We start from the raw sequence: 27,105 nt of genomic DNA on the forward strand, positions 1-27,105 counted from the left end.
CTGGAAGCTAGTGACACACGCCTGTAATCCTAACTACTCAGGAGGCTGAGATCTGAGGATTGGGGTTCAAAGTCAGCCCAGGTAGGAAAATCTGCAACTCTTCTCTCCAATGAATCTCCAAAAAGCCAAAATGGAGCTGTGTCTCAAAGTGGTAGAGTGGAAAAAGCTCAGGGACAGTGCCTAGGCCTTGAGTTCCAACACCGTGACGGACAAAAATAAAAATTAATTCCAACTAAATATACTCATCACCTGAACTTTCTGTTATCCCTTTGCACATCTCTTTTCTTACAATAAAAAATTTTTTAAAAAATTTTCAAAGAGAATAATGGCCAGGTTGCTAATGGCTCATGCCTGTAATCCTGGCTACTCAGGAGACTGGGATCTGAGGATTGAGAGGATTGAGGTTCAAAGCCAGCCCAGGGAGGAAAGTCTGAGACTCATCTCCAATTAACCACCAAAAGGTCAGAAGTAGGGATGTGGCTCAAGTGGTAGAGCGCCAGCCTTGAGCTGAAGAGCTGAGGGACAGCACCCAGGCCCAGAGTTCAGGCCCCACAACCGGACCCCCCCCAAAAAAATAATAGAAGGGGTGATATTGATTGGGATATATTGTAAACAGGTAGAAATGTAGCAATGAATTCCGTCTCCCTATTTAACAAATACACTAAAACTTTTTGTGGTGTGTGTGCCAGTGCTGCTCAGCTTGAACTCAGAGCCTCACACTCTCACTTGGTTTTTTCATTCAAGGCTGCTGCTCTATTTGAGCCACACCTCCACTAAACAATTTTTTTAATATATGTAAAGTCTCATTTAGAGTGAATAGCCCACAAAAGTTAGTAATGTCCTTTCCCTTCTTGGGAGTTTCTGTACTCCAGAATGGCAGGGACAATGATATACTTTGAACATGAACTTGACAATGGATTCCTTCCATCTTTAGTTCACCCAGTATTTTAGAAGTACCACAGAGGCCAACAGAGGTGAAGAGACACAGTAACAGAATAGTAAGAACAAAGACTGACCCAAGTTACCTAGCAGCTCAATAGGAAGAGGAGCCAGGCTACCTATAATCCCAGCTACTCAGCAGGGGAAGAAGGGAGTGTTGAGATTGAAGGATCCCAGTTCAAAGTCAGCTCCAGCAGAAAAGTATGTAAGACATATCTCCAATTAACAAGCAAAAAGCCAGGAGTAGCTGGGCACCAGTGGTTCATGCCTATAACCCCTAGCCAGAAGTAGAGCTGGGGCTCAAGTAGAACACTCGCCTTGAGCAAAAAAAAGATCAGGGACAATGCCCAGGCCCTAAACTCAAGCCTCAGGACCAGCACATTAAAAAAAAAAAGCCAGAAGTAGAGCTGTGGCTCAAGTGGTAGAGCACCACCCTTGAGTGAAAAACCTAAGTGAAAGCATGAAGCCCTGATTACTGGCACCAAAAAAAAAGCAATAACAACACAGCCCGTGGGAAAGGAAAAAACTCGAGGCAAGACACAAAGATATCCCCAAAGCAGCATTTATTTACCCTTGGAATTCCAAAACATTTATTTGAGAAGTCTGGCATTTCATAATCACCCATCTTGATTGACATGGGCTGACACGCATGATGCGCTCAGGATACACAGGGACAATAGCCAAAGAGTTACAAAAAATCAATCCATGATTCTTAAACAATCGCAAACAAACAAAAAAAAAAAAGTTACACATATCAAAACTTTAGATGCATTGCATTGAAAAGAAGGGTTTGTGCATTTCATAATTTAAAGAGGCAAAACAAGGTGCTACTGAAACCTCACATTAAACAGTTTATTATAAAGCTGATGGATAGGAGCACGTTATCTCTCTGGATCAGCTTCCCTTAACAGTTTTCCATTAGCTGAAGAAAGACGCGGGAGGGTTGAATTCATTTTTGCATGCACAAGATGTCTAACCAAACACTATCAGCTTGTTTTCACTATTAACCATCTCCTGGGTTGGCTAATTCTCCTCTCAAAACTTGATTACTTCTGCCTGCTTTTGCCATCCATCAACAGGCATGGGAAATGCCTCCTTCAAAACACATGCTTTTGCACAATTCAAAAAAGGGAGCTCCTGTGGGCTCAAGGCAATCATCAGTCCAGCAATGCCCAAGGTTTATCTGAAGCTGCTTCCCAAGGGACAGGAGAGCAGATCTGAGTAGCTGTGCTCCAATACAGATAGGTTTAGCACTAGATTATTTTGTGATGGTGGTAAAGAAGGGTTGGTGATGATAGGCTGGTGGGGGGAAGGAAGGGCTAGGGAAGGGACCAGAAGGCTCTTCAGTTGCCTTCTCCTGCTTCTTCATCCTGCTGATCGCTTGTCCAGAGGGTCAGGTTGTCTCGCAGTAGCTGCATGATGAGCGTGGAGTCCTTATAGGAATCCTCATTTAATGTGTCCAGCTCAGCTATGGCATCATCAAAGGCTTGTTTGGCTAAGAGGCAGGCCTGCTCAGGTGCATTCTGGATCTCATAGTAGAAGACAGAGAAGTTGAGGGCCAGGCCCAGCCGGATGGGGTGCGTAGGTTGCATATGCGCTTTGCTGATCTCGAAGGCTTCCTTGTAAGCCGCTTCTGAAGCTTCAACCACACTGTTTTTCTTCTCCCCGGAAGCCACCTCAGCCAGGTAGCGATAGTAATCACCCTTCATTTTCAGGTAAAACACCTTGCTCTCATACTGGAAATCGTTGCAGTTCTTGATGAGGAACTTGTCGAGCAGAGCGAGGACATCATTGCAAACTGTCTCCAGCTCCTTCTCAATCTTCTCCCGGTACGCCTTCACTTTCTCCAGTTTCTTTTCATTTCCATCAGCCATGGTCTTCTGCTCAATGCTGCTAATGACCCTCCAAGAAGATCGCCTAGCACCAACCACATTCTTGTAGGCCACTGAGAGGAGATTTCGATCTTCATTGGAGAGAGGTTCATTCAGCTCAGTGACCTGTAAACCCCAAAGAGACAGAAACACTGAGAGCCGAATCTGGAAATAGTACAAACCCTCCAGCACAATCAATGATCCTCCTCAAGAACAAGAGTCTGGACAAGCCATAATGAAGAATAAAAACCTCTTGGAGATAAAACCAGTTAGAACCAGGAGCAAGCAGGTGGCTCACACCTGTAGTCCCAACAACTCAGGAGGCAAAGATCTGAGGATGGAGGTTGGAAGCCAGGCCAAGTGGGAAAGTCTATGAGCTTCTTATCTACAATTAACTAGCAAAAAGCTGAAAATGAAGCTGGAGCTCAAGTGATAGAGTGTCAGCCTTGAGTGAAAAAAGCTAAGCCAAAGTGTGAAGCCCTAAGTTCAAGCCCCAGTACTAGCAAACACTCAAAAAAAAATAGCTATAGGTCCTGTCTGAAGGGAGGCTTGTAGTCTGGAACTAGAAAGTGATAGGACCTTGAGAAATTTCTAATTTGAATCTTTTGTAAGATGTTCCTTTCATGTTGGAAGAGGAATAGGTAATCACGGAATGACTGTAAAGGTGGTGGTACATATTAAGGAAAACCTCCAACCTGTATCCCACCTTCCCCACAATGCTCCTTGCCCTCCCTCACCAGAAAGGAACACGGCATTGGTAAATACCAGCAGCCTCTGCAAAGGAAATAAAGCTACCTAGCAGCATCTTTCTTCTGCTCTACCTGACAGGAACTAAAGTGGTCCTGGAGTATGGAATTCCTAATTCTTTTAAATGGAAGAGTTCGATTTCACCAGTGCTGACTTCCCTTAGTTTTCCATGCCAGTTCAAATTGAACTAGCTATTAATAGTTAAGGGGTTTTCAAAACAACCTTGAAATTCTACTTCACCCCAGTTAGAATAGCCATTACCAAAAAAAAACTAATAGCTGGGCACCAGTGGCTCACACCTGTAATCCTAGCTACTCAGGAGGCTTAGATTTGAGGGTCACAGTTCAAAGCCAGCCCAGGCAAGGAAAGTCCATAAGACTCATCTCCAATTAACCACCAGAAAACCAGTAGTGGCACTGTGGCTCAAGTGGTAGAGCGTACTCGCCTTGAGCTGAAGAGCTCAGGGACAGTGCCTAGACCCAGAGTTCAAGCCCCACAACTGACCATTGCTGGTGGTAATGTGAACTTGTTCAACCACTCTGGAAAGCAGTATGGAGGTTTCTCAACAGAGTAAACATAGAGCTTCCCTATGACCCAGCAATCCCACTCCTGGGCATTTAAATAGACCACAAAGCCACAGTAAAGCTACCAGCACAACCATGTTCAGTGCAACATTGTTTACCATTGCCAAGATATAGAAAGAATGACATGGCCTATACATAAGGAAATGCAGTCTTAGAAAAAAAGCATAGTAAGTGATGTAAACCAGACCAAAACAAACATAGGCTGCCTCATTTCCCTCATATGTAATGATTAATATATGTCTAGGACAATCCTAGCAGAGGATCACAAGAGCTCAATAGCTATGTACATATGACCTACAAGATATGGAAACAGGAGGTTTGGGTTTTTTTTTTTTCTTAGTTTACTGTTTGCAGTTATTTTTTTTCTTTCATTTTTATTTTTCCTTTGGTTTACCCCCTGTTGCCACTGTTTTTAATTTCAGTACCCTTTGTATTGTACATAAGTTTATCTGATTTGGGGATGGGAAGAGGAAATCACAGAAATGGTGAGACAAAGGACAAAGAGTGAACCAATGCAACAGCAATACTCACAAGACATATGTTGGAAATGAACTTTGCAACCTGGGTGGGGGGAAGTCAGGATAGCAGGTGAAAATGGAGAGGAGGTAACAATGTTTGACAAGAAATTGTACTCATTTCCTTACTTATGTGACTGTAACCCCTCTGTACACCACCTTTACAATAAAAAGAAATTTAAAAAAATAGTTAAGGAATTTTGTTGTAGGTTGAACTGTGCCCCATCCCCCCAAAAAAGTTCTGTTGAAGTTCTAGCCTTTGATCCTTATCAATGCACCCTGATCTAGAAGTAGGCACTTCCCAGATATAATTAAGATGAAATCAAGTCCAATGACTGGTGTTGTTATAAGAGTGAGCCCGCCAGCCCGAGTCTCCACACCAGCGACGCCACTGTTACTACGGTCCATTACAAAGCCAGCAACTCAAAGCATGAGCAGTTCCAGAGATACTTGGGGAAGTCGGCGTTGCTGGACACCCTGACCAAGGTGTTGGTAGCCTTATATGAAGAACCAGAAAAACCTAATAGTGCTTTGGATTTTTTATTTTTTTTATTTTATTATTATTTTTTGATCCGGTCGTGGGGCCTGAACTCTGGGCCTGGGCGCTGTCCCTCAGTTCTTCAGCTCAGGGCTAGCGCTCTACCACTTGAGCCAGAGCACCACTTCCGGATTTTTTCTTTTTGCTTATGTGGTGCTGAGGAATCAAACCCAGGGCCTCAGGCATGCAAGGCAAGTGCTCTACCACTGAGCCACCTTCCCAGCCCCGCTTTGGATTTTTTAAAGCATCACTTAAGAGCTGCCAACCAGCTCCTAAGCAGAAATAGAGCTGCTTCACCTAGAATTGGCAGAAATGAAAGAAAAATATGAAGCTACTGTAGAAAATAAAAAACTGAAAGCAAAGCTTGCTCAATATGAACCACCTCAGGGGGAGAAGCGTGCTGAAAAATGGTTTTGTATGACTTTAATAATTTATATAGTATATAATCTTTTCTGGACAGATGTTAAGTTCACTTACCACAGTTTTATTAAACACATATATTTAGAATCACTAATAAAAACTCAATATTAAAAAAAAAAAAGAACGGGAAAGCACAGGACGCCATGGGACTTTGGAGGCAGAGACCGCAATGATGTACCTCTAAAAGCACAGGGGTTGTTAGAAGCCACCAGAAGCTGAGAGGTGAGAAAGACTGCTTCCATTGGGTTGTCAGAGAGTTAACACCTAGGTTTCAGAGTTCTAACCTCCAGAACTAGAGAATACCTTTCTGTTGTCTGGGCGTGCGTGTGTGTGTGTGTGTGCGCGTGTGTGTGTGTGTGTGTGTGTGTGTGTGTGTGTGTGTGTGTGTGTGTGGTTTGTTTGCTTCTGGTGCTTGAACTCAGGGCCTGGGCACTGTCTCAGAGCTTTTTCGCTCAAGGCAATCACTCAACCACATGAGCCACAGCTCCACTTTACAAGAATCTCACAGACTTTCCTGCCTGGAATATGGCTTTGAACTACAATCCTCAGCTATCAGCCTCCTGAGTAGCTAGGTTTACAGGTGTGAGCCACCAGCGCTCAGCTTCCTTTATATTGTCTTCAGCTATCCCATTTGTAGTATTTAGTTCAACATCCCTAGGAAACGCTAGAGAAACTCCCTCCAATCTGCGGCCAGCAATGTCCCTAGCTTGACTGAAGTACCTGAGGGCATTTCATATTCCCTCTCAAAAGCTAAGGAGATTCCTTAATATAAGGAGTTTTTCTGGTTTTGTTTTGGTCTTCATGGGGCTTGATCTCAGGGTGTGGGCACTGTCCCTGAGCTCCTTTTCCCTTAAGGCTACCATTCTACCACTTTGAGCTATAGTGCCACTTCCAGTTTTCTAGTGGTTAATTAGAGATAAAAATCTCATAGACTTTGCTGTCCAGGCTGGCTTTGAACCGTGATTCCCAGATCTCAGCCTCTTGGAGGACAGCTAGGATTACAGGCACGAGCCACCAGCATCCAGGTCTGATAAAAGGTAAATGAAACCTATGGACAAACCTCCCCCAATGGATGGGAGAAACCCAAGTCAATGGAGGCTACCAACAGCACCATTCAAACAGACACCTGTCCGTGGCTAGAGAAGACTGAGCACGAGAATCAGAAATGTTAAATAATAATGGCTTATTTGCGGAATGGGAATGTGTCACGTGGTTGTATGTAAAAATTAGGACATTGGGGCTAGTTCTCACAAGGTAAGACAAGCAATTGACTGAGTACTCTGTAACCGCAAATCCCCAACAAAATATCAGCTCTACCTTCTAATTTCCTCATTTCCTTTCCCCAGCTCTCTGGTTCTACCACAAATCCCCAACCCCAGATTATGTCTATCAGCAAACCCCACTTCACTCTTCCATGTGGTTTTTGGCTACAAGCTGCCCACCATTCCCGAAGAGGCCGCTCCATGCCAGGTCCTCGGGTCTCCTCACATACACCCCCGAGAACTGCCCCCACCTGGGGCAATTTTCTCCCAGAGTTCAAAGTCCACAGTCTCTTCAAATCCAGTCAGAGACCTGTGAGACCCCCTCCCCCATAGCATCCATCTTCAGTTTTCCTAAAGGAAGTGCCTTTTAAATAGACACTCACGTTTGTTTAGTGAGAATACAAAGAGGCTTTGCAGATATCGTTATTCAATAATTTAGGGGCTTTTTAAATTTTGTTTCTTTTTGCCAGCCCTGGGGCTTGAACTCAAGAGTCTAGGCACTGTCGCTCAGCTTCTTTTTACTCAAGGCCTTTTCTGTTTATGTGGTACTAAGGAATCAAACCCAGGGCTTCGAGCATGCTTGGTAAGACAAAACCACATTCCCAGCACCCTTCCCCGCCCTCCCCCCCCCCTTTTTAATCTTTTTTTGGTGTTCTGGGGCATCCCACTTGCTCAGCTAGCTTACTGGGCTGGTGCTCCACCATATGAGCAACCCCTCCAGTCATCTTTTTGCTGTTTTCTTTTTGTTTTCTTGTTACTTAAGAGACAGAGTCTGGCAGACTTCTCTGCCTGTCTGGCTTTGAAGGGTGGTCTCCTGATCTCAGCTTTCCTGAATAGTTAGGTTTACTAACATGAGACATCAATGCCTGGCAATCATTTAGTCTTTAAAGAAGCAACTCTTCTAAAACAAAATTCCTGTGACACACCTCTGAATGCCTGGAACGCGGCAGAATGACTCACTTTTCTTTTCTTTTTTTTTTTTTTTGTCAATCAGCTGGCCTGGGCGCTGTCTCTGACTCTTCAGCTCAAGGCGAGCACTCTACCACTTAAGCCACAGTGCCACTTCCAGCTTTTTCTGTGTATGTGGCACTGAGGAATCAAACCCAGGGCTTCATGCATGTTGGGCAAGCATTCTACCACTAGGCCACATTCCCAGCCCATGTTTCAATAAAACATAAGGCAAAGAAAAAAAAAAATTGGAAGAACTCTTTTGTTCTTGCAGTAATTAAATCTGGCTAAGGCATCTGACTTTAAAATACAAATGCTATTCATATGGAAGCCATAGCATCCTCTACCCTGTGACTAATAAAACTGCTTCTGATAGACTGTTATGAAGCTACACCAAGGTAATTTTCTAGCATACAAAAATCAAACAGCAAAGCAAATTAATATCTGAAGCATAATCATCGACACTGCTTGTAGATGGGGCAATGTAATTCCCAAAACCGAAGGCATCAGGAAGTTTAGTCTGATCTATCTGTTTTTTTGGTTTTTTTTTGGTCAGTCGTGGGGCTTGAACTCTGGGCCTGGGCGCTGTCCCTCAGCTCTTCAGCTCAAGGCTAGCGCTCTACCACTTGAGCTACAGCGCCACTTCCGGTTTCCTGGTGGTTTATTGGAGATAGGAGTCTCACAGTCTCTCCTGCCCAGGCTGGCTTTGAACCACGATCCTCAGATCTCAGCCTCCTGAGTAGCTAGGATTACAGGCGTGAGCCACCAGCGCCCGGCTTAGTCTGATCTATCTGTGTAACTACAAACTATGTAACTTTTGGGGGCATCAAAAGTCAAAGGGGGGGGAGACAAAAAAGAAGTCAAAGAAGCCAGGCCCCAGTGGCTCACTTCTGCATCCTAGCTACTCAGGAGGCCAAGATCTGAGGATCGCGGTTCAAAGCCAGCCCAGGCAGGAAAAGTCCATGAGACTCTTATCTCCAATAAACCACCAGAAAACTGGAAGTGGCACTGTGCCTCAAATGGTAGAGCGCTCGCCTTGAGCTGAAGAGCTAAGGGACAATGCCCAGGCCGCGTTCAAGCTCCATGACCAACAAAAAAAAAAAATTCTTAGAGACAGCACCCAGTCCCTGAGTTCAAGCCCATGACCAGCCAAAAAAAAAAAAAAAAGTCACAGAAGGCTAGACACCAGTATCTCACATCAGTAACCCCAGCTATTCAAGAGCTGAGATTTGAGGATCCTGGTTCAAAGCCAGCCCAGAAGACAAACTCAAGAGACACTTATCTCCAATTAACCATCAAAAAACCTAAAGTGGAAGTGTGGCTCAAGTGGCAGAGTACTAGCCTTGAGAGAAAAAGCTAAGCAAGAACAAGAGGCCTTGAGGTCAAGCTCTAGTACTAGCACTGAAAAACAAAGAAACAAACAACAAAGAAACAAATCCCAGCTCCCCAGGAGGCTGAAGAAGGCAAATAATAGGGTTCAAGGGCAGCCTAGTCCATAGAGACAATCCATGTCTCTTTAAAAAACTGGACACATGTGGCTCACACTTATAATCCTTGCCATTCAGGGGCCTGAGGGTTTGAAGAATCAGGGTTTGAAGCTAGCCCAGGTCGGAAAGTCCATGAGAGTCTTATCTCCAGTTAACCACCAAAAAGGTGGAAATGGATCTCAAGTGGTAGAGTAGTAGCCTTAAGCAGAATAAGCTAAGGGACAGTGCCATAGACTCTGACTTCAAGTTCAACTCTAGTACTGGCACACAAAAAAAAAAGGTGTGGTGCTGAGACATGATGTATGTGGGCCTTGGGAATTCATGTAATCATATTCTTTCTTCCTCTGAATAAACTGTCAAAAAGGGTTGCTGGGCAGTCTTGAGGATGGCACCTTCACAGGGAAAATCATTGACCAGGAGTATTGGTGTTTATGTAACAATCATCTGGCTGCCTGCCTGTCTGAATGAATCACCATCAGCATCAGCTGAGGGTGACTAACGTAGCTAAGCCACAGCCTAACTAGGAAATAACTGGGGACATTCAGATATAGCGTTCATAATACTCCTCAACCAGAATTCAGTTAAGAAAAGGAAACTTATGGTATGTGGTTATTGGATCAAGTAACTAAAGAAAACTAAGTCCCCCCCCACCAAAAAGAAAAAAATTTTTTAGATGACTCATTTAAAAAGATTTGCAGCTAGTCTTCTTTCTTTTATTGGTGCTGGTATGGGGTTTGAACCCAGAGCATCATGTTCTTGCTTAGCTTTACTGGATGACAGCTGGTGTTCTACTACTTGAGCCACACCTCCACTCCGGACTTTTGGCTAGTTGGTTGGAGATAAGCCTCACAAACTTCCCTGGCTTTGAGCCAGGATTCTCAGATCTCAGCCGGCTGAGTGGCTAGGATTACAGGCATAAGCCATCAGTACATATATTCCCACCTTATTTAATCCTCCCTACTTCTTTCTTGAAAACCTTAAGTAGACTGACACAAGCCATTTAGAAAGGTCCTTGTCTACATTTAAGAACCAGATTCACAAAGCCAGGCACTGATGGCTCAGACTTGTGATCCTACTTACTCAGGAGCCTAAGATCTGAAGATCTCGGTTCAAAGCCAGCCTAGGCAGGAAAGTTTGTGAGACTCTTATCTCCAATAAGCCACCAGAAAACTGGAAGTGGTGCTGTGGTTCAAGTGGTAGAGTGCTCACCTTGAGCTGAAGAGCTGAGGGATAGTACCCAGGCCCAGAGTTCAAGCCCTACAACTGCCAAAAAAAAAAAAAAGAGGAAGAAATGGATTCACTGCTAGCTATTTACTCAATGTCTTTGCCACCTAGACAATACCAACTCTCAACCCTAGGGGACTGGCTACCACCCATTTCCTTTGCTCTGGGACGCCCCAGCATTACAAAAAGCCACAAAGAACTCAGCCTGGTGCTCATTCATTTATCTTCTTATGACACCATTCGCTTACTCAAAATTCCCTAGGGGCCTCCTCCCACTACTCATAAGGCAATACACTATGTGTTGTGAATAAAAAAAAATTCATTGCCAAAAATAGAACAGTGACTATTTAGGAAAATGGAATTCTTCATCTGGGAGACATCCAACATCACAAGTAATACCGTACAGACAAAATGCACTTGAGTTGCCACCAGGCTGTCCTGTCAATGAGGCATAGTATCAAGTATTCTAAACAGCCCTCCACCTTCTGGAGCCAAACACCCTACACAGCCACTGTCCCCTCCCTCCAGGGGGCCACGCCCACAGGCGGCCCATTGGCTTCCTTCTGATGCATGTTTGTTACACAAAGCAATTCTGACCATTAAAAGAATACAACTATATACTAAAATCCTGAAGCTTCTACAGCAGAATGCTTCTACGGCAGGGAGGGAGAGCTTTGTCAAGTCACTGTTGCAGAAGTAAGCAGGCCACTCCCTGTAGTATACCATGGGTACATCTGCCTTGCTTTTGATATCAAAGAGCATTTTCACAGGGACTGGCAGGTATTTTAAACACAATCACACCCGAATGTTGCAGGCAACATTCAGTTGTCCCTAGAGGCACCAGGATTGGCAGTTTCAGAGGCTGTGGCAGGTTCTAATCCTGGCAAGGGCTGACACCCACCACTGTAGAAGAGAATGCCAGTAGAGGGAGATCTCTGGTTTTAGATGGGGCTGCGTCCACAAGGACCCTAGGTGCTTCCCCTCCTAGGGTCTGGAGACTGAAATTTTGGAGTCTAGAGGTTTGCAACTTAATTCTTAATAGCAATGCAAATTCAATCAACATTTAACCTCAGCTAAAAAATATTCCTGGCCTTCAAGAGAACAAGCAAGATCCAGATCTGTGAGTTTTACTCTTACGTTAGTCTAATAAAACTGACATAACTGGTAGATTCTGCTTTTAATAAACTTGGCAGATAGCTTCCATCAACTGTATGAAAATTGTATGAAAATAGCTAGGCCTGGGGCTGGGAAGGTGGCTCAGTGGTAGAGTGCTTGCTTTGCATGCATGAGGCCCTGGGTTCGATTCCTCAGCACCATATAAGCAAAAAGAAAAAAAAAAAGCCGGAAGTGGTGCTGTGGCTCAAGTGGTAGAGCGCTAGCCTTGAGCTGAAGAGCTGAGGGACAGCACCCAGGCCCAGAGTTCAGGCCCCATGACCGGACCCAAAAAAAAAAGAAAATAGCTATAGGCCTGTAATCCTAGCTACTCAGAAGGGCTGAGCTCTGAGGATCATGGTTCAAAGCCAGTCCAGGCAGGAAAGCCTGTGACACTCTTATCTTCAATTAACCAATAACCCAAAAGTGGAGCTGTGGCTCAAGTGGTAGAGCACAAGCCTTGAGTGAAAATGCCAAAAGTCAATGTCCAGGCTCTGAGTTCAAGACCCAGAACAGGCACAATCAATCAAAGAGATTGTATACACAGAACCACAGCCACCATTTTCTGGGTGCCTAATAAGGGATCAATTCCACTAGTTTGTCGAAAGTCACATAGAAAGCCCTTGGGGATACCCTGTCCCAAAGCACATAGTGTCATAATAAAGTCTACCACTAATATAAAATCCCAAAAGATAAAGATAACCCATTTGGGGTTTCTGTAAGGTAACTATTAATTTGGTTCCTGACTGTGGAACCAAAATGCAGATGGAGGAAACAGCTGCCACTTCGGGAAGTAAAGCCATCTGACATCTGAAGTAGCTTTCTTTTTCATGTAGTGGAGACTGAACCAAGGACCTGGAATGAACTAGGAAGACACAGCCCTGAGCTGCACCATCATCCCTGAAGTACCATTTAACTCAAGCCATTACAAAAGCAACCCAGGGCTGGGAAGGTGGCTCAGTGGTAGAGCGCTTGCCTTGCATGCATGAGGCCCTGGGTTCGATTCCTCAGCACCACAAGCAGAAAAAGAAGTAGCGCTGTGGCTCAAGTGGTAGAGCGCTAGCCTTGAGCAGAAGAGCTGAGGGACAGCACCCAGGCCCAGAGTTCAGTCCCAACACCAACCAAAAAAACCAACAAACAAACAAAAAAAGCAACCCAAGACCCCATTCTTTCCTTAGTCGAGAGAGATAATTGCATTTCAAATGACCAGGTGAGGGCTCCTTAGTTTTTATGTATTTCAAATAGACTTTAAGATTTCAGGCTAACCACAGTTTTGATACACCTCATAATCATCCTTAGCTCCACGCATTTGGCTCAGGCCTATAATCCTAGCTACTCAGGAGGCTGAGATCTAGGATCGAGGTTACAAAGCCAGCCAGCGCAGAAAGGTTTGTGAGAATCTTAGCTCCAGTTAACCATCAAAAAGCCAGAGATGGAGCCATGTCTCAAAGGGTAAAGCACCAGCCTTAAGGGGAAAAAAAATCCAAGTTAGAGCACAGAACCCTGAGTGCAAGTCCCAGTTTACTCTCTCCCACATACCCATACACATACACACACACACACACACACACACACACACACACAATCCTTAATGTCTTCCACGTGCATGTCTTTCCCTGGGCCACTCAGTGGCACTCTTGTACCCAGCACCTGCTCCGTTCAATTCCTTTCCCACAGCTGTTGGAATAAGAGCCTCTGCCAGTGGCTGGGGCCAAAGGGCTCTTCCTCTTGGATTCGTGTTTCCTGCACTTAATCTTCTCGAGTCCTCGGTTACCTCATATTACCCTAAATTGTACATTTCATAACCGCCTGCCAAATAACCGTATGCTTCATATGAGTGACTTAGGGCAGCTGAAGACAAGACTGATTTCTGTCCACTCCTGAGTACCCACTGCAAACTCCCCTTCCTTTTCAAAGCCCCTTATCTACATACTAGCGGTTTAATCCCACTTTATAAATTTTAGCCTTCTCAGAGGAAAACTTATCAGAGGTTATAGATTATGTAAATCACTTGATAAAAATCTCCTACAATGTTTCTTCACACAATTACGTTCCCTGTAAGCTACTAGCCTACCAAAGCCTGATGATATTTTTTTTTTTTGCTAGTCCTGAATCTTGAACTCAGGACCTGGGCATTGTCCCTGAGCTGCTTTTGCTCAAGGCCAGCACTCTTCTACTTGAGCCACAGCATCACTTCTGGCCTTTTGTTTATGTGGTACTGAGGAATTAAACCCAGGGACTCATGCATGCTAGCCAAGTACTCTACCACTAAGCCACATTCTCAGCCCCCGATGATACTTTTATTAAACTCTAGAAACATCTCTCTGTGTGTCTGTCTGTCTGTCTCTGTCTCTCTCTCTTATTCTCTCTGCTGGTACTGGGGCTTAAACTCAGGGCCTTATGTTTTCTGACTCAGCTTTTTCACCATTTGAGCCATAGCTCCATCTCTGGCTTTTCGATCATTAACTAGAGCTAAGAATCTCTCAGATTTATCTGTCCTGGCCAGCTTCAACCATTATCTTCAGAGCTCAGCCTCCTAGATTGCTAGGCTTACAGGCATAAGCCACCAGCTCCTTGCTCTTCAAACTATGTGAAACATTTCTTGCCTCTTCAAATTATGTGTGAGGCAGGAAAGAGTAGTTTTCAAACAATCAGAAACAACATCATTGTGTTTGAATATTTGTGATTTTTCTTTTCTTTCTTTTCTTTTGCCAGCCATGGGTCTTGAACTCAGGGCCTGGGCGCTGTCCCTGAGCTTCTTTTGCTCAAGGCTAGCACTCCACCGCTTGAGCCACAGTGCCACTTCCATTTTTTTTCTGTTGATGTGGTGCTGAGGAGTCAAACCCAGGGTTTCATGCATGCTAGACAAGCACTCTAGCACTGAGCTACATTCCCAGCCCTTGTGATTTTTCTAAAAGCTTACCAATACTGTCCTCCAGGTGACACTAACAGATTAAAGAACACTAATTATTACATGCAGATAATGGCACAGCATTTACATTATAAAGGAAACAAGCTAATATAGCTGAAAATGGACTCCTCCTTAATATCAATATCCTAGTAGACTGTACCTCAGAGGGGCCCAGGCCAAGAGAACCAAGTTTCAAGGTCAGAATAATGACATCACATCACCCCACACCCCGGTACCCTGCTCCACCCTCGCTACTGTCCACTTACCTGCCTTTCCACTGCCCTGAAAAAAAGCCCACATAAACTCAGAGGGAGAGCATTCACTTCCCAAAAGTTCTAGCTAAGGTTTATGATATTAACAAAATGAGGCTTGGATGGCCCTGCCTAACATTCATTAAAAATTTAATCTCAGGGGTGGAGTGCTTGCCTAGAGACTCAAGAACCTAGGTTCAGTCCCCAGCACCAAACACACACACACACACACACACACACACACACACAATTTAATCTAGGTTAAGTGCAGTGGCTCATGCCTATAACACCAGCTACTTGAGAAGCAGAAATCTGGAGGACAGTAGTTCACCATCAGGGAGACCCCATCTCAACAAACAGTCTGGGTTTGGCAGCAAGCACTTATCATCTCAGTTATGAGGAAAGCATAAACAGAAGAACCACAGTCCAGGTCAGCCAGGGCAAAAACAAGGCTCTACTGTAGAAATAGCTACAATAAAAAGGGTTAAGGGAAGGTGGCTCAGTGGTAGAACGCTTGCCTTGCATGCCAGAGGCCCTGGGTTCGATTCCTCAGCACCACATAAGCAAAAAGAAAAAAGCAGGAAGTGGCACTGTGGCTCAAGTGGTAGAGCGCTAGCCTTGAGCTGAAGAGCTGAGGGACAGCGCCCAGGCCCAGAGTTCAGGCCTCACAACCAGACCCAAAAAATAAAAGGGTTAAGGGCATGGTTCAAGTAGTAGAGTACCTTCCTATCAAGCTCACAGAGTTCAAAACCCTACTAATGCTAAAAAAGAAAAATAACAATCTAGAAACTAATTTAATGGGTGAAAAACTGTTCTCCATTTATCAATAAATATGTTCCATTAACTTGGATAATATATTGTTCAGGAGACCGGAGTACACACGGGTCATTGATAAGAGTACTTGCTTACAGCAATGTTCAAAGCCCCAGGTTTGATTCCCAGCACTGAAAGAAACACAATAAAAAAATAAATAAAAGATGATCCAGGCACCGGTGGCTCATGCCTGTCATCTTAACTACTCAGGAGGCTGAAATATGAGGATCACTGCTCAAACCCAGCCAGGTGGGAAAATTCATGAGATTCAGCTCCAATTAAGCACCAAAAAAGAAAGCCAGAAGTGGAACTGTGGCTTAAGCAGCCGAGTGGTAAGCCTTGAGCAAAAACAAAAAAAAGGAAAGAAAAAGTTCAGGAACAGTGCTCAGGCCCTGAGCTCAAGCCCCAGGACCAGCACAAAAGCAAATGAAAATAAAAAATAAAAGATGAAACACTTGTGAGACGTGGTGGTACACACCTGTAATTCCAGCACTCAGGAAGCAGAGGCAGGGTCTCAGATTCCTCCTGAGAATCCCTCCTGTCCAGCCTGGGTTACATGTCCTTATCTCAAAAAAAACTTTTTTTCAATTTGATAGTAGAAACTGGCATAGTGATTTTTTTTTTTTTTTGGGGGGGGGGTCCCGGTTGTGGGGCCTGAACTCTGGGCCTGGGCGCTGTCCCTCAGCTCTTCAGCTCAAGGCTAGCACTCTACCACTTGAGCCACAGCGCCACTTCCGGCTTTTTTCCTTATATGGTGCTGAGGAATCGAACCCAGGGCCTCAGGCTTGCAAGGCAAGCACTCTACCACTGAGCCACCTTCCCAGCCCCATGGCATAGTGATTTTTAAAAATATCTTTTTAAATAAGAGTTAAGTAGTTTGTCATAATTCTAATGAAAAACAGTACTTAAACTGAATATTAAATACTAAATGGTTTCCCCAAGCATTTCTGATATTATTATAAATTTCTAATGTACTGAAGGGTTTCTTTAGTTTGTAACATGCTACCTTAATGACTCAGAAAAATCTGTGGACATAAGGAGCTAGTTGTGGAAAAGCATTTTTCTCAAACCTGTTTTTGAAAAACAAAGTTTTTTTATTTCAGTTCACACTAAATTTGGAGAATATCAGTCCATCCTTTCATTTCCCATCTCAAGTCGTGTCAGGTTTCTAATGGCTCCAGCATGCATTTTGTAGACATTTTCCTTAATCTCAAATCACCTTCCATTAAACCCTACTCTTTTTTTTGTTGGTGAGGAGAGGACTTAAACTCAGGGCCTGGGTAATTATCCCTTAGCTTTTTAGCTCAAGACTGGCAATTTATTACTTGAGCCACAGCTTCATTTGTGGCTTTTTGCTGGCTGATTAGAGATAAAAGCCTCAAAAGACTTTCCTGCCAAGGCTGCCTTTGAACCTTGATCCTCAGATCTCAGCCTCCTGAGTAGCTAGAATTATAGGCCTGAGCTACTGGCACCCAGCCATCCCTTCTTTCTTTATTCCCCAAAGGGCTCAGGACACTGCAGCCTTCAAGCTCCACTCACAGGGTCAATAAGGTCCTGGCCAAAATGTCCAGAGGCGGCCTCAACTTGCATAATCCCAGAATGCAGTTACTAGGCTAAAGAGACTCACACAACTGACTTGTTGTGTGACTAGGGTCAGTTTTGTTTCTGTAAAATTCACAAAAAGATAAGTATTCCAAATGTATGTCTTTTAAAAAGAACTCAGAATTTCTTAAAAGTTCAGACCCCAAACCTAGACTGACTCCTGATTTAAATGAGTAGTCTTTAAGTAAACCCATATCTGCACGCCAAAATCGCTAGAATGCTGACAACAGAATCACCAATGAATCACTAAATAGACCTGAGTGTTGCCAGTCATTTAGATATGTAACAAGAGAACTGCAGGAAAGATAACTAAATAAGTATCTTTCTTACTTAGACAATCTAAATAGGGGCTTCCACTTTGTTTCTATATACTAATTACACCATAACCTCTAAAAAGAATTTTTCAGGTGAGTCTAAAATATTAGGGATCATTTGGTTTGCAGGTTTGGGGTGTTTTGCCTGTTTTATTTTGCTGGTCTGACAGCTTGAACTCAGGCCTGGGCACTGTCCTTGAATTAGGCTAGTGTTCTACCCAAATGAGCCACAGCTCCATTTCCAGCTTCTTAGTAGTTAATTGGAGATAAGAGTCTCTCAGACTTTCTTGTCCGAGCTGGCTTCGAACCTCAATTCTCAAATCTCAGCCTCCTGACTAGCTAAGATTACAGGCAGGTTTTCTCCCCCCCCCCCTTCCTTTAAGAGATGGCTACCTTTAGATCAACATTCAGATTTGTTACAAATTGCCTACAAATTAAATGCAGACTTCAGTGTATCACATAAACACTTTCCCCATTCCTTCCTCCCTCCCCCGGAATCTCTAAATCTTCTGGAGGTCTCCAGTGGAGTCCCGGGGGAGAGAGAGGGGGGGTCTTCCCAGGTGTCAGGATGATGATGACAGCCGCGGTTGTAGATGTACCAGTGACCTTGACACAGAGAAAAGTTAATAGTCATTTAGAAAAAGCCTAAGAAAACAGGCAGAGATGATGGCTGGCCAGGGAGGGAGGTGGTAACCCCGATCTCCAAGTCTCTGAAATGTGCTTGGTGCCTTAGAAAATGCAGGTGGTGTCTGTCGCTCCCTGATGTTTTATTAGGGTGTGGCTGGGCTCCCCGACTCCTCCACCGGAAGTCAAAGCTGCGGAATCCATCTAGGAGGGGCTAGGGAACGCAAAGGCACTGGCCCGCCCCGGGGTCACCTCTCCTGGTAACCTCCAGGCAGACACATCCAGACATCCAACCTGGGGCTTCCCCCCGGGGAGAAGGACCCCCACACCCTCTTCTTCCAGCCCTCTTAACGCCAAGACTGCAAGAATGGAGGGAGGGGGGGTGTCTTTGCACATAAAGCCAGACCAAGGGTGCAAGAGATGGGAATTACACAGGTTTCAGGTCGAGAAAAGTAGGCGAGAGGCAGGGCACCCCTCCACCAGGCGGTTCTTTATTACAAGTTGGTGAAGGGTGGAAGGCGAGGTGAGGGGTGAACCCCACCCCGCCCCACCCCGGGGTCCGGGAGAACGACCTAGAAGCAGGAACGTGGCTCCCTCGTGTTTTCCCGGGTACACACACACACCACACACACCACACCCCAGCCCCGGAGCTGGGATGCGGCGACCCTCCGTCCCCTGGGGTCACTCCCTTCCCTGCAGAATTGCCATCGTGACCCCGAGCCCCCCAAGTGCCGCCTCCCCCGGAGACCCCGCCCCACACCCCGGATCCGGGCCTCAGGAAATGGCGGGGCGACCCAGCTGGGCGCGGGAAGAAGCGCGGGTCTGCGCGCCCCGCGGGGTCGCCGCGGGCCCGGGGCTGGAGGACGCCGCCCCGCCACCCCATCTTTTCTTTTCGCTCTCCTGCCGGGCTCCCCATCACCCCCGACCCGCCCGGGCTCGTTCCGAAGCAGCCTCTCTCACCGCCTTCATGGCGGAGGCCATGTCATCGTAGCGCTCCGCCTGCTCGGCCAGCCGCGCCCGCTGCAGCAGCTGCTCTCGGTCCCCCATGTCGTCGTGCGCTCAGCCTCCCCGGGCGCTCGGCACCGCTGCGATCCCGATCCCGGCTGGCGATCCCGGCTCGCGATCGCTCCCGGGGCTCCGCGGAGGCAGGCGGCGCACGCGCACTGGCTCGCAGGCGGGCCGCAGCTGCAGGCAGCGCCGCTCGCGCCTTTCTCGCTGGCTCGCCCGGCGCGCAGTGGCTCCGAGGATGCCGCGCAGGGAGGACTGGCGAGCGAGGGTGGGGGCGGGGAAGGGCGCGGGGAGGGGGGGGGGAGGGAGGACCGGAGTGGACGACGCCTGCGCGGTCGGAGAGGCCCGGCTGGGCGGTGGGGAGCCGCGGCAGTGGGAGGGGGGGTGAGAAGGGCGGGCCCACCCTAACGGTCTATTTCAAGGTGACGTCACCTACTATAAATAGCTCCCGCCGCCCCGCGCCCGGAAGCCGCGCCTGCGCTCTGCGCTTGCTGCAGTTTTGCCGCCGCAGAGGTGGAGGTGGGAGAGAGTAAGAACGTGGTGGGCGGGGGGTTGGGGGGGTGATGGCGGCTCTGTCCTTGCTGTGCGTTGTCACGACCCCACCCTGAAAAGTCGCCACCGAATCTACGTTAGAAATGGGACTTGAGAAAGACCCCCACATGAGAAGAGCAACGGGGGGGGGGGGCGCGTGCACCCCGGGGCGCGGTGGCCGGGCCCGCCCGTCCGTCTGTCCCGCTGTCCAGCCCCGCTGTCCAGCCCGGAGGATCTGCACCGCAGGGCCACACCCTGCACGCCTGCACCACGGCCAGCTCTGGCCAGGGGCAGGATCGCGCCCAGCCATTGGGGCCAGGCCCGCTGCACACACACACACACCACACACACACACACACACCACACACCAGCCCCGCTACACACACACACACACACTGGACACACACCACACACCAGCCCCGCTACACACACACACACACACTGGACACACACCACACACCAGCCCCGCTACACAAACACACCAGCCCCGCTACACACACACACACACACACACACCACACACACCACACACACACACACACACGACACACACCACACACACACACACACCACACACCAGCCCCGCTACACACACACACACACACTGGACACACACCACACACCAGCCCCGCTACACACACACACACACACTGGACACACACCACACACCAGCCCCGCTACACACACACACACACACTGGACACACACCACACACCAGCCCCGCTACACAAACACACCAGCCCCGCTACACACACACACACACACACACACACCACACACACCACACACACACACACACACGACACACACCACACACACACACACACCACACACCAGCCCCGCTACACACACACACACACACACCATCCCCGCTACACACACACACCACACACACACACACTGGACACACACACATACCACACACCAGCCCCGCTACACACACACACACACACCAGCCCCGCTACACACACACACACACACTGGACACACACACACACCACACACCAGCCCCGCTACACACACACACACACACACCAGCCCCGCTACACACACACACACACACTGGACACACACACACACCACACACCAGCCCCGCTACACACACACACACACACCAGCCCCGCTACACACACACACACACACTGGACACACACACACACCACACACCAGCCCCGCTACACACACACACACACACTGGACACACACACACCACACACCAGCCCCGCTACACACACACACCACACACCAGCCCCGCTACACACACACACACACACACACTGGACACACACACACACCAGCCCCGCTACACACACACACACACACAGGACACACACACCACACACCAGCCCCGCTACACACACACACACACACTGGACACACACACCACACACCAGCCTCGCTACACACACACACCAGCCCCGCTACACACACACACACGAGACACACTGGACACACACACACACCACACACCAGCCCCGCTACACACGCACACACACACCAGCCCCGCTACACACACACACACAGGACTCACACACACCACACACCAGCCCCACTACACACACACACACACACCAGCCCCGCTACACACACACACACAGGACACACACACACCACACACCAGCCCCGCTACACACACACACACACACACACTGGACACACACCACACACCAGCCTCGCTACACACACACACCAGCCCCGCTACACACACACACACGAGACACACTGGACACACACACCACACACCAGCCCCGCTACACACACACACACAGGACACACACCACACACCAGCCCCGCTACACACACACACACACTGGACACACACACAACACACACGACACACACACAACACACAGCAGCCCCCCTACACACACACACACCAGCCCCACTACACACACACACACACACACACTGGACACACACACACCACACACCAGCCCCGCTACACACACACACACACTGGACACACACACAACACACACGACACACACACAACACACAGCAGCCCCCCTACACACACACACACCAGCCCCACTACACACACACACACACACACACTGGACACACACACACCACACACCAGCCCCGCTACACACACACACACACTGGATGAAGTGGCACACACACACACACTGGATGAAGTGGCCTTCCAGACAGGGACAAGTAACACGCAGGACACATCTGCTAGGCTTGCAAGCCCAGTGCGGGGCGTGTATGGACATGAATCTACTGAATTTTCACAACCCACTAAGCTGGGCTCCCATTTTTTCAAAGCAAAAAATGTAAAGTGAGGTAACTGCTCAAGGTTCTAACATCCTGTGAGTGGAGGGGGTGACAGAGATCTGATTTCCTGGGCTGACAAAAAGAAGGATGCGGAAGGTCACTGTGCTCCTGGCATTCCTTGGGGAGGATCCCTGGGCCAGACCTCCACAGGCCAGGCCAATCCCAGACAAAAACATGGCCCAAGGGCGAACTAGAGAAGGGGTTTTTGAGCAACCTGTATGCACAGCCCAGCTTCTGAGTAACTAATATTAAATACAAGTGAGAGGCTGGGTACTTGTGGCCCACACCTGTAATCCTAGCTACTTAAGGAGGATGAGATCTCAGTACAAAGCCTAAGCAGACAAGATTTTTTTTTTGTTGGTCATGGGGCCTGAACTCTGGGCCTGGGTGCTGTCCCTCAGCTCTTCAGCTCAAGGCTAGCGCTCTACCACTTAAACCACAGCACCACTTCCGGCTTTTTCTGCTATATAGTGCTGAGGAATTGAACCCAGGGCCTCATGCATGCAAGGCAAGCACTCTACCATTGAGCCACTTTCCCAGCCCTGACAAGATTTTTTTTTTTTTTTTTTAATCTCCAGTTAACTACCAAAGCCCTAGAAGTAAAACTGGGGCTCAGGTGGTAGAAGACACGCCAGGCACTAATCAGGTCTGTAATCCTAGCTACTCAGGAAACTGAGATCTGAGGATCAAAATTTGAAGCCAGCCCCAGGCAGGAAAATCTTTGAATCTCTTAAAAGCCAGAAATGGAGCTGAGCTCAAATGGTAGTATATTAGTCCTTGAGAGAAAAAAAAAAAACCTCAGGAGCAGCACCCAGACCAAGTTCAAAAAAAGAGACTGGAGTACTTTACATTTCAGGCTCAAGATTGAAGGCTTTATCCTTGTCCTTAATTGAGAACTACTAAAACCGCATTTCCAGTTCTGTGTGTTTGCTTTGGGGAGTTTTTTTTTTGTTGCTGTTGTTTTGTTTTTGTTTTGTACTAGGCCTTGAACTCAGGGACCTGTTTGCTCACTGCTGGTGCTCTACTACTTGAGCCACACCTCCAACTCTGCTTTTTGCTGGTTATTTTGGATACGAAATCTTTCAAACTTGTCTGCCTCAAATAGCTTTGAACTTTGATCTCAGCCACCCTAAGTAGCTAGTATTGAGCCAACAGTACCCAGCCAGGCCAGAAATCTTGTTCCGTAGAGTTAGCTGCTTTAGAAGAGAGCAGGGACTGGGGAGGACTTCTCTTTCTGGACCTGTTTTGCCATGTAGGAGATTGGACTGATACTGTTAAAAGGATTGGCGAATAGGACTAGGAATGTGGCTTAGTGGTAGAGCACTTGCCTAACATAAATGAAGCCCTGGGTTCGATTCCTCAGTACCACATAAATAGAAAAAGCCAGAAGTGATGCTGTGACTGAAATGTTAGAGTGCTAAGCCTTGAGCAAAAGAAGCTTAGGGACAGTGCCCAGGCCCTGAGTTCAAGCCCCAAGACTGGCAAAGAAAAAACATAAGTAAATTTTAAATATAAATTTAAAAAAAAAAAGGATTGGAGAATAAAAGCCACATCTGGACTGTTAGAGCTGGCAAAACTCTTACACACCCCACTGCCTGGTCTCTTTATCCTTCGTAAGGGAAAACTGAGCTCTGGGGCAGAGAGGCTGGTCCTAGGCCTTCTCCATGCTGCAATGCTAAAATGATAGTCTCTGAAATAAGCATGATAGCACACATCTGTAATCCTAGTCTTATGGGGCTGAGGCAGGAGAATCACAATTTTGAGGACATATTTCCTGGGCTACAAAGAAAGACCCTGTCTCTAATAATACCCAGGAGGCTAAGATTTGAGGCTCGAGGTTCAAAGCCAGCTCAGGCAGGAAAGTGTGCGAGATCTTATCTCCAATTAACCACCAGGAAACTAGAAGTGGAACTGTGGCCCAAAGTAGTAGAGCACTAACTAGCCTAAAGTGAAAATTGCTCAGAGACAGCACGCAGGCCCTGAGTTCAAGCCCCATGACCAACAAAAAAATAAAATAAGGATCTAGTTACCTTTGAAAGAAGATTTGAGGTGGTCCCTCACCTAAGGGTCTATCATGATTTTTTTTTTTTTTAAAGAAAGAGTCTTGAGCATTTGGAATGTGGCTTAGTGGTAGATGCTTGCCTAGCATGCATGAAGGGTTCAATTCCTCAGTACCACATAAACAGAAAAAGCCAGAAGTGGCACTGTAGTAGAATGCCAGCTTTGAGCAAAAGCAGCTCAGGTACAGTGCCTAGGCCCTAAGTTCAAGCCCCAGGACTGGCAGAAAGGGAGAGGGAGAAGAAGAGGGAGAGGGAGACGGAGAGAGAGAGACAGAGAGACAGAGATATGCTGGAAGAGCATGGTGGCTAGTAATCACCACCATCCCCACCCCCCAATGAGGACTGAGTTCCAATGAGGCAGACGGAGGAGGGCCGGCACTGTATAGGGCTAGCTCCTGGGTTTGTGTTTTGTTTTTTTTGTTTGTTTGTTTTTTGAGGGAGAGAGAGCTAACAGCCCTTCAGCCTTTCTGATCATGTGTGACTGAGACTGGTTTCCAAACATCGAAAACCAGGCAGGGCTGGAACATTCTGAACAAGTGATTTTGACATGTGTTGCAATTTGAATGTCTCCTTGGAAAAACAAGTCTTAGCAAACTTTATTCCTTGGGCCTCAGTGTTGAGAGGTAGGGCCTCATGGTGTTGAGAGGTAGGGCCTCATAGGAGGTGTGTAAGTGTTGAGGGCTCGCTCTTCGTCAGTCGATTAATACCAGTTATAAAAGGGCTGGAAAGAACTCTCTTAGGCCATTTTTTGTTTGGTTTTGCTTTTGTTTGCTGTTCTACCTTTTGCCATTGGGGTAACATAGTGAATAGGTACAGCCTGCCACCAGTGGCTCACACCTGTAAATCCTAGCTACTCAGGCCTCTGAGATCTGAAGGATCATGGTTTGAAGCCAGAGAAGGCAGAAAAGTCCACAAGACTCCGTGTCCAAAATAACCAGCAAAAAGCTACATTAGAGGTGTGGTTTCAAGTGGTAGAGTGCCAGCTGAGTAAGCAAGCTGACAAAGAATCCCAGGCCCTGAGTTCAAGACCCAGTACTGGGCCCAGGCAGGAGTGGGGGAGGCGCCACTCAGCAGAGGTAATAAAGATTCCTTCCAGTACTACATTCCCAGACTTCCCTTGCTCCTGAACCATGGGGCAAATACTTTGTTCTTTATAAATTACTCAATCTGTGGCATTCTGTTATAGTAGCACAGAATGCTAAGAAATGACCTAAATGATGTTCAGTTTCTCCCTCAAAGCTTTCCTTTCCTCTTCACCGAACTTCCTCATCTAGACTTCTGCATCCCATTTACCCCACAGCCCGGTGCATTCCACGTCAAATTCAAGTATACTTCCTAGTCCTCCTCTCTTGCGCTGGGGACAACTATCTCTCTGTGTCCAGCTCTCTTTTTACCTTTCAGGACTCTGAACTCTCGTGGCTCCCTTCAGTCTTGGGTGTAGACTTGTCTTCTATTGTTTCTTTCTTTTCTTTTTTTTTAGGCCTGAAATCAGGACTTGAACTTGGTACCTGCCACTTTTACCCATAGGCTAAGGCTCTAGCATTAGAGCCACTCTCCCACTACCTGGACTTGTCTTGGCCTGCTCTGAAGTGCTGATGTTCCTAAGGGCTGCAGGCCAGGGCTCCTCTTCTCACTGTACCTTGTTCTGTGCAGCCCAACCAGGCTCACTCTTGAAGGGGAAGTGACCCTCTCCCACATTGTCAGTACAAGGAGAGACTAGAGGACTAGCTAAGAGATGTTACGTGACTTGAACAAAGCTGAGGGCTGACAAGAGTCAGGAATCCAATTCTGATTCATCTGAGTCCTGAACTGATGCCCCAGGCTGCCTTGCGTGAGGGAAGCTAAAAAGGACTCAAAATGTGAGTCCCCTTTTAGGATCATTCAGAATGCAAAATGCAGCCAGTCACACATGGCTCATACCTATAATCCTAGCTATTCAGGAGACTGAGAAATGAAGCTCCCAGTTCGAAGCCAGCCCAGGCAGGAAAGACTGTGAAAGTCTAATCTCCATTAAAGTACTAAAAAAAAAGTGGTAGAACACTAGCCTTGAGCAAAAAGGTCAGGACAGTGCCCAGACTGAGTTCAAGCCGCAGGCCAGGCACGCGCATGTGCGTGCACACACACACACACACACACACACACACACACACACACACACACACACAGCACCCAGGTGCTTTTTACAATCATACCTGTGATCCTAGCTACTCAGTAGGCTGAGATCTGACGATCCCAGCTCAAAGCCAGCCTGGACAAAACAGTCTGTGAGACTCTTATCTCCAATTAACCAGCAAAAAGTCAGAAGTGGAAATGTGGCTTAAATGGTAAAGCACTAGCTTTGAATGGAAAAAAACTAAGGGGAAGTGCCCAGACCCTGAGTTCAAGTTCCAGTACTGGTGCGTACACACACACACACACACACACACACACACACACACACACACACACACACAGCCCCTACCCTGTCACCTACAGGATCTTACTAGCACCTCCTTTTTTTTTTTTTTTTGTCTTTTTGCCGGTTATGGGGCCTGAACTCTGGGCCTGGGCGCTGCCGTCAGCTCTTCAGCTCAAGGTGAGCACTCTACTACTTGATCCACAGCGCCACTTCCCGCTTTTTCTGCTTATGTGGTACTGAGGAATCGAACCCAGGGCCTCATGCATGCAAGGCAAGCACTCTACCACTGAGCCACCTTCCTAGCCCCACACCTCCCTTCTTTAATGTGGGCAATATTGACCAATTCATGTGTGTGTGTGTGTGTGTGTGTGTGTGTGTGTGTGTGTGTGTGTGTGTGTGAGCGCGCACGTACATGAGCCACTGCCAGTCCTGAGGCTTGGACTCAGTGCCTGGGCACTCTTCCTGAGCTTTATTGCTCAAAGCTAGCACTCTACCACTTGAGTGACAGCTCTCCTTCCAGCTTTATGGGAGATAAGAGTTGCACAGACTTTTCTGCCCAGGCTGGCTTTGAACCTTGATCCTTAGAACTCAGCCTTCTGAGTAGCTACGATTACAGGCTGGCTCCT

General features: G+C 47.1%; 2 protein-coding genes across 2 annotated transcripts; one reads left to right on the top strand and one right to left on the bottom strand.

Moving 5' to 3' along the window:
• Positions 1–1,485: 1,485 nt before the first annotated feature.
• Positions 1,486–19,439, bottom strand: Ywhah (tyrosine 3-monooxygenase/tryptophan 5-monooxygenase activation protein eta). The gene is made up of 2 exons (XM_042666273.1): positions 19,163–19,439; positions 1,486–2,936 (listed from the first exon to the last, which is right to left on the bottom strand). Exons 1-2 carry the CDS (start codon positions 19,247–19,249, stop codon positions 2,283–2,285), a joined length of 741 nt encoding a protein of 246 aa, XP_042522207.1. The 5' UTR covers positions 19,250–19,439; the 3' UTR covers positions 1,486–2,282.
• LOC122095872 (c-Myc-binding protein-like) lies at positions 4,736–18,553 on the top strand. The gene is given in 5 exon segments (XM_042666178.1): positions 4,736–4,746; positions 5,040–5,183; positions 5,421–5,457; positions 5,459–5,609; positions 18,474–18,553. Coding segments are annotated over 5 exon segments (423 nt in total).
• Positions 19,440–27,105: the final 7,666 nt, after the last annotated feature.

Source organism: Dipodomys spectabilis, unplaced genomic scaffold (assembly GCF_019054845.1).
Source record: "Dipodomys spectabilis isolate Male_0828 unplaced genomic scaffold, ASM1905484v1 ptg000363l, whole genome shotgun sequence".
NCBI lineage: Eukaryota > Metazoa > Chordata > Mammalia > Rodentia > Heteromyidae > Dipodomys > Dipodomys spectabilis.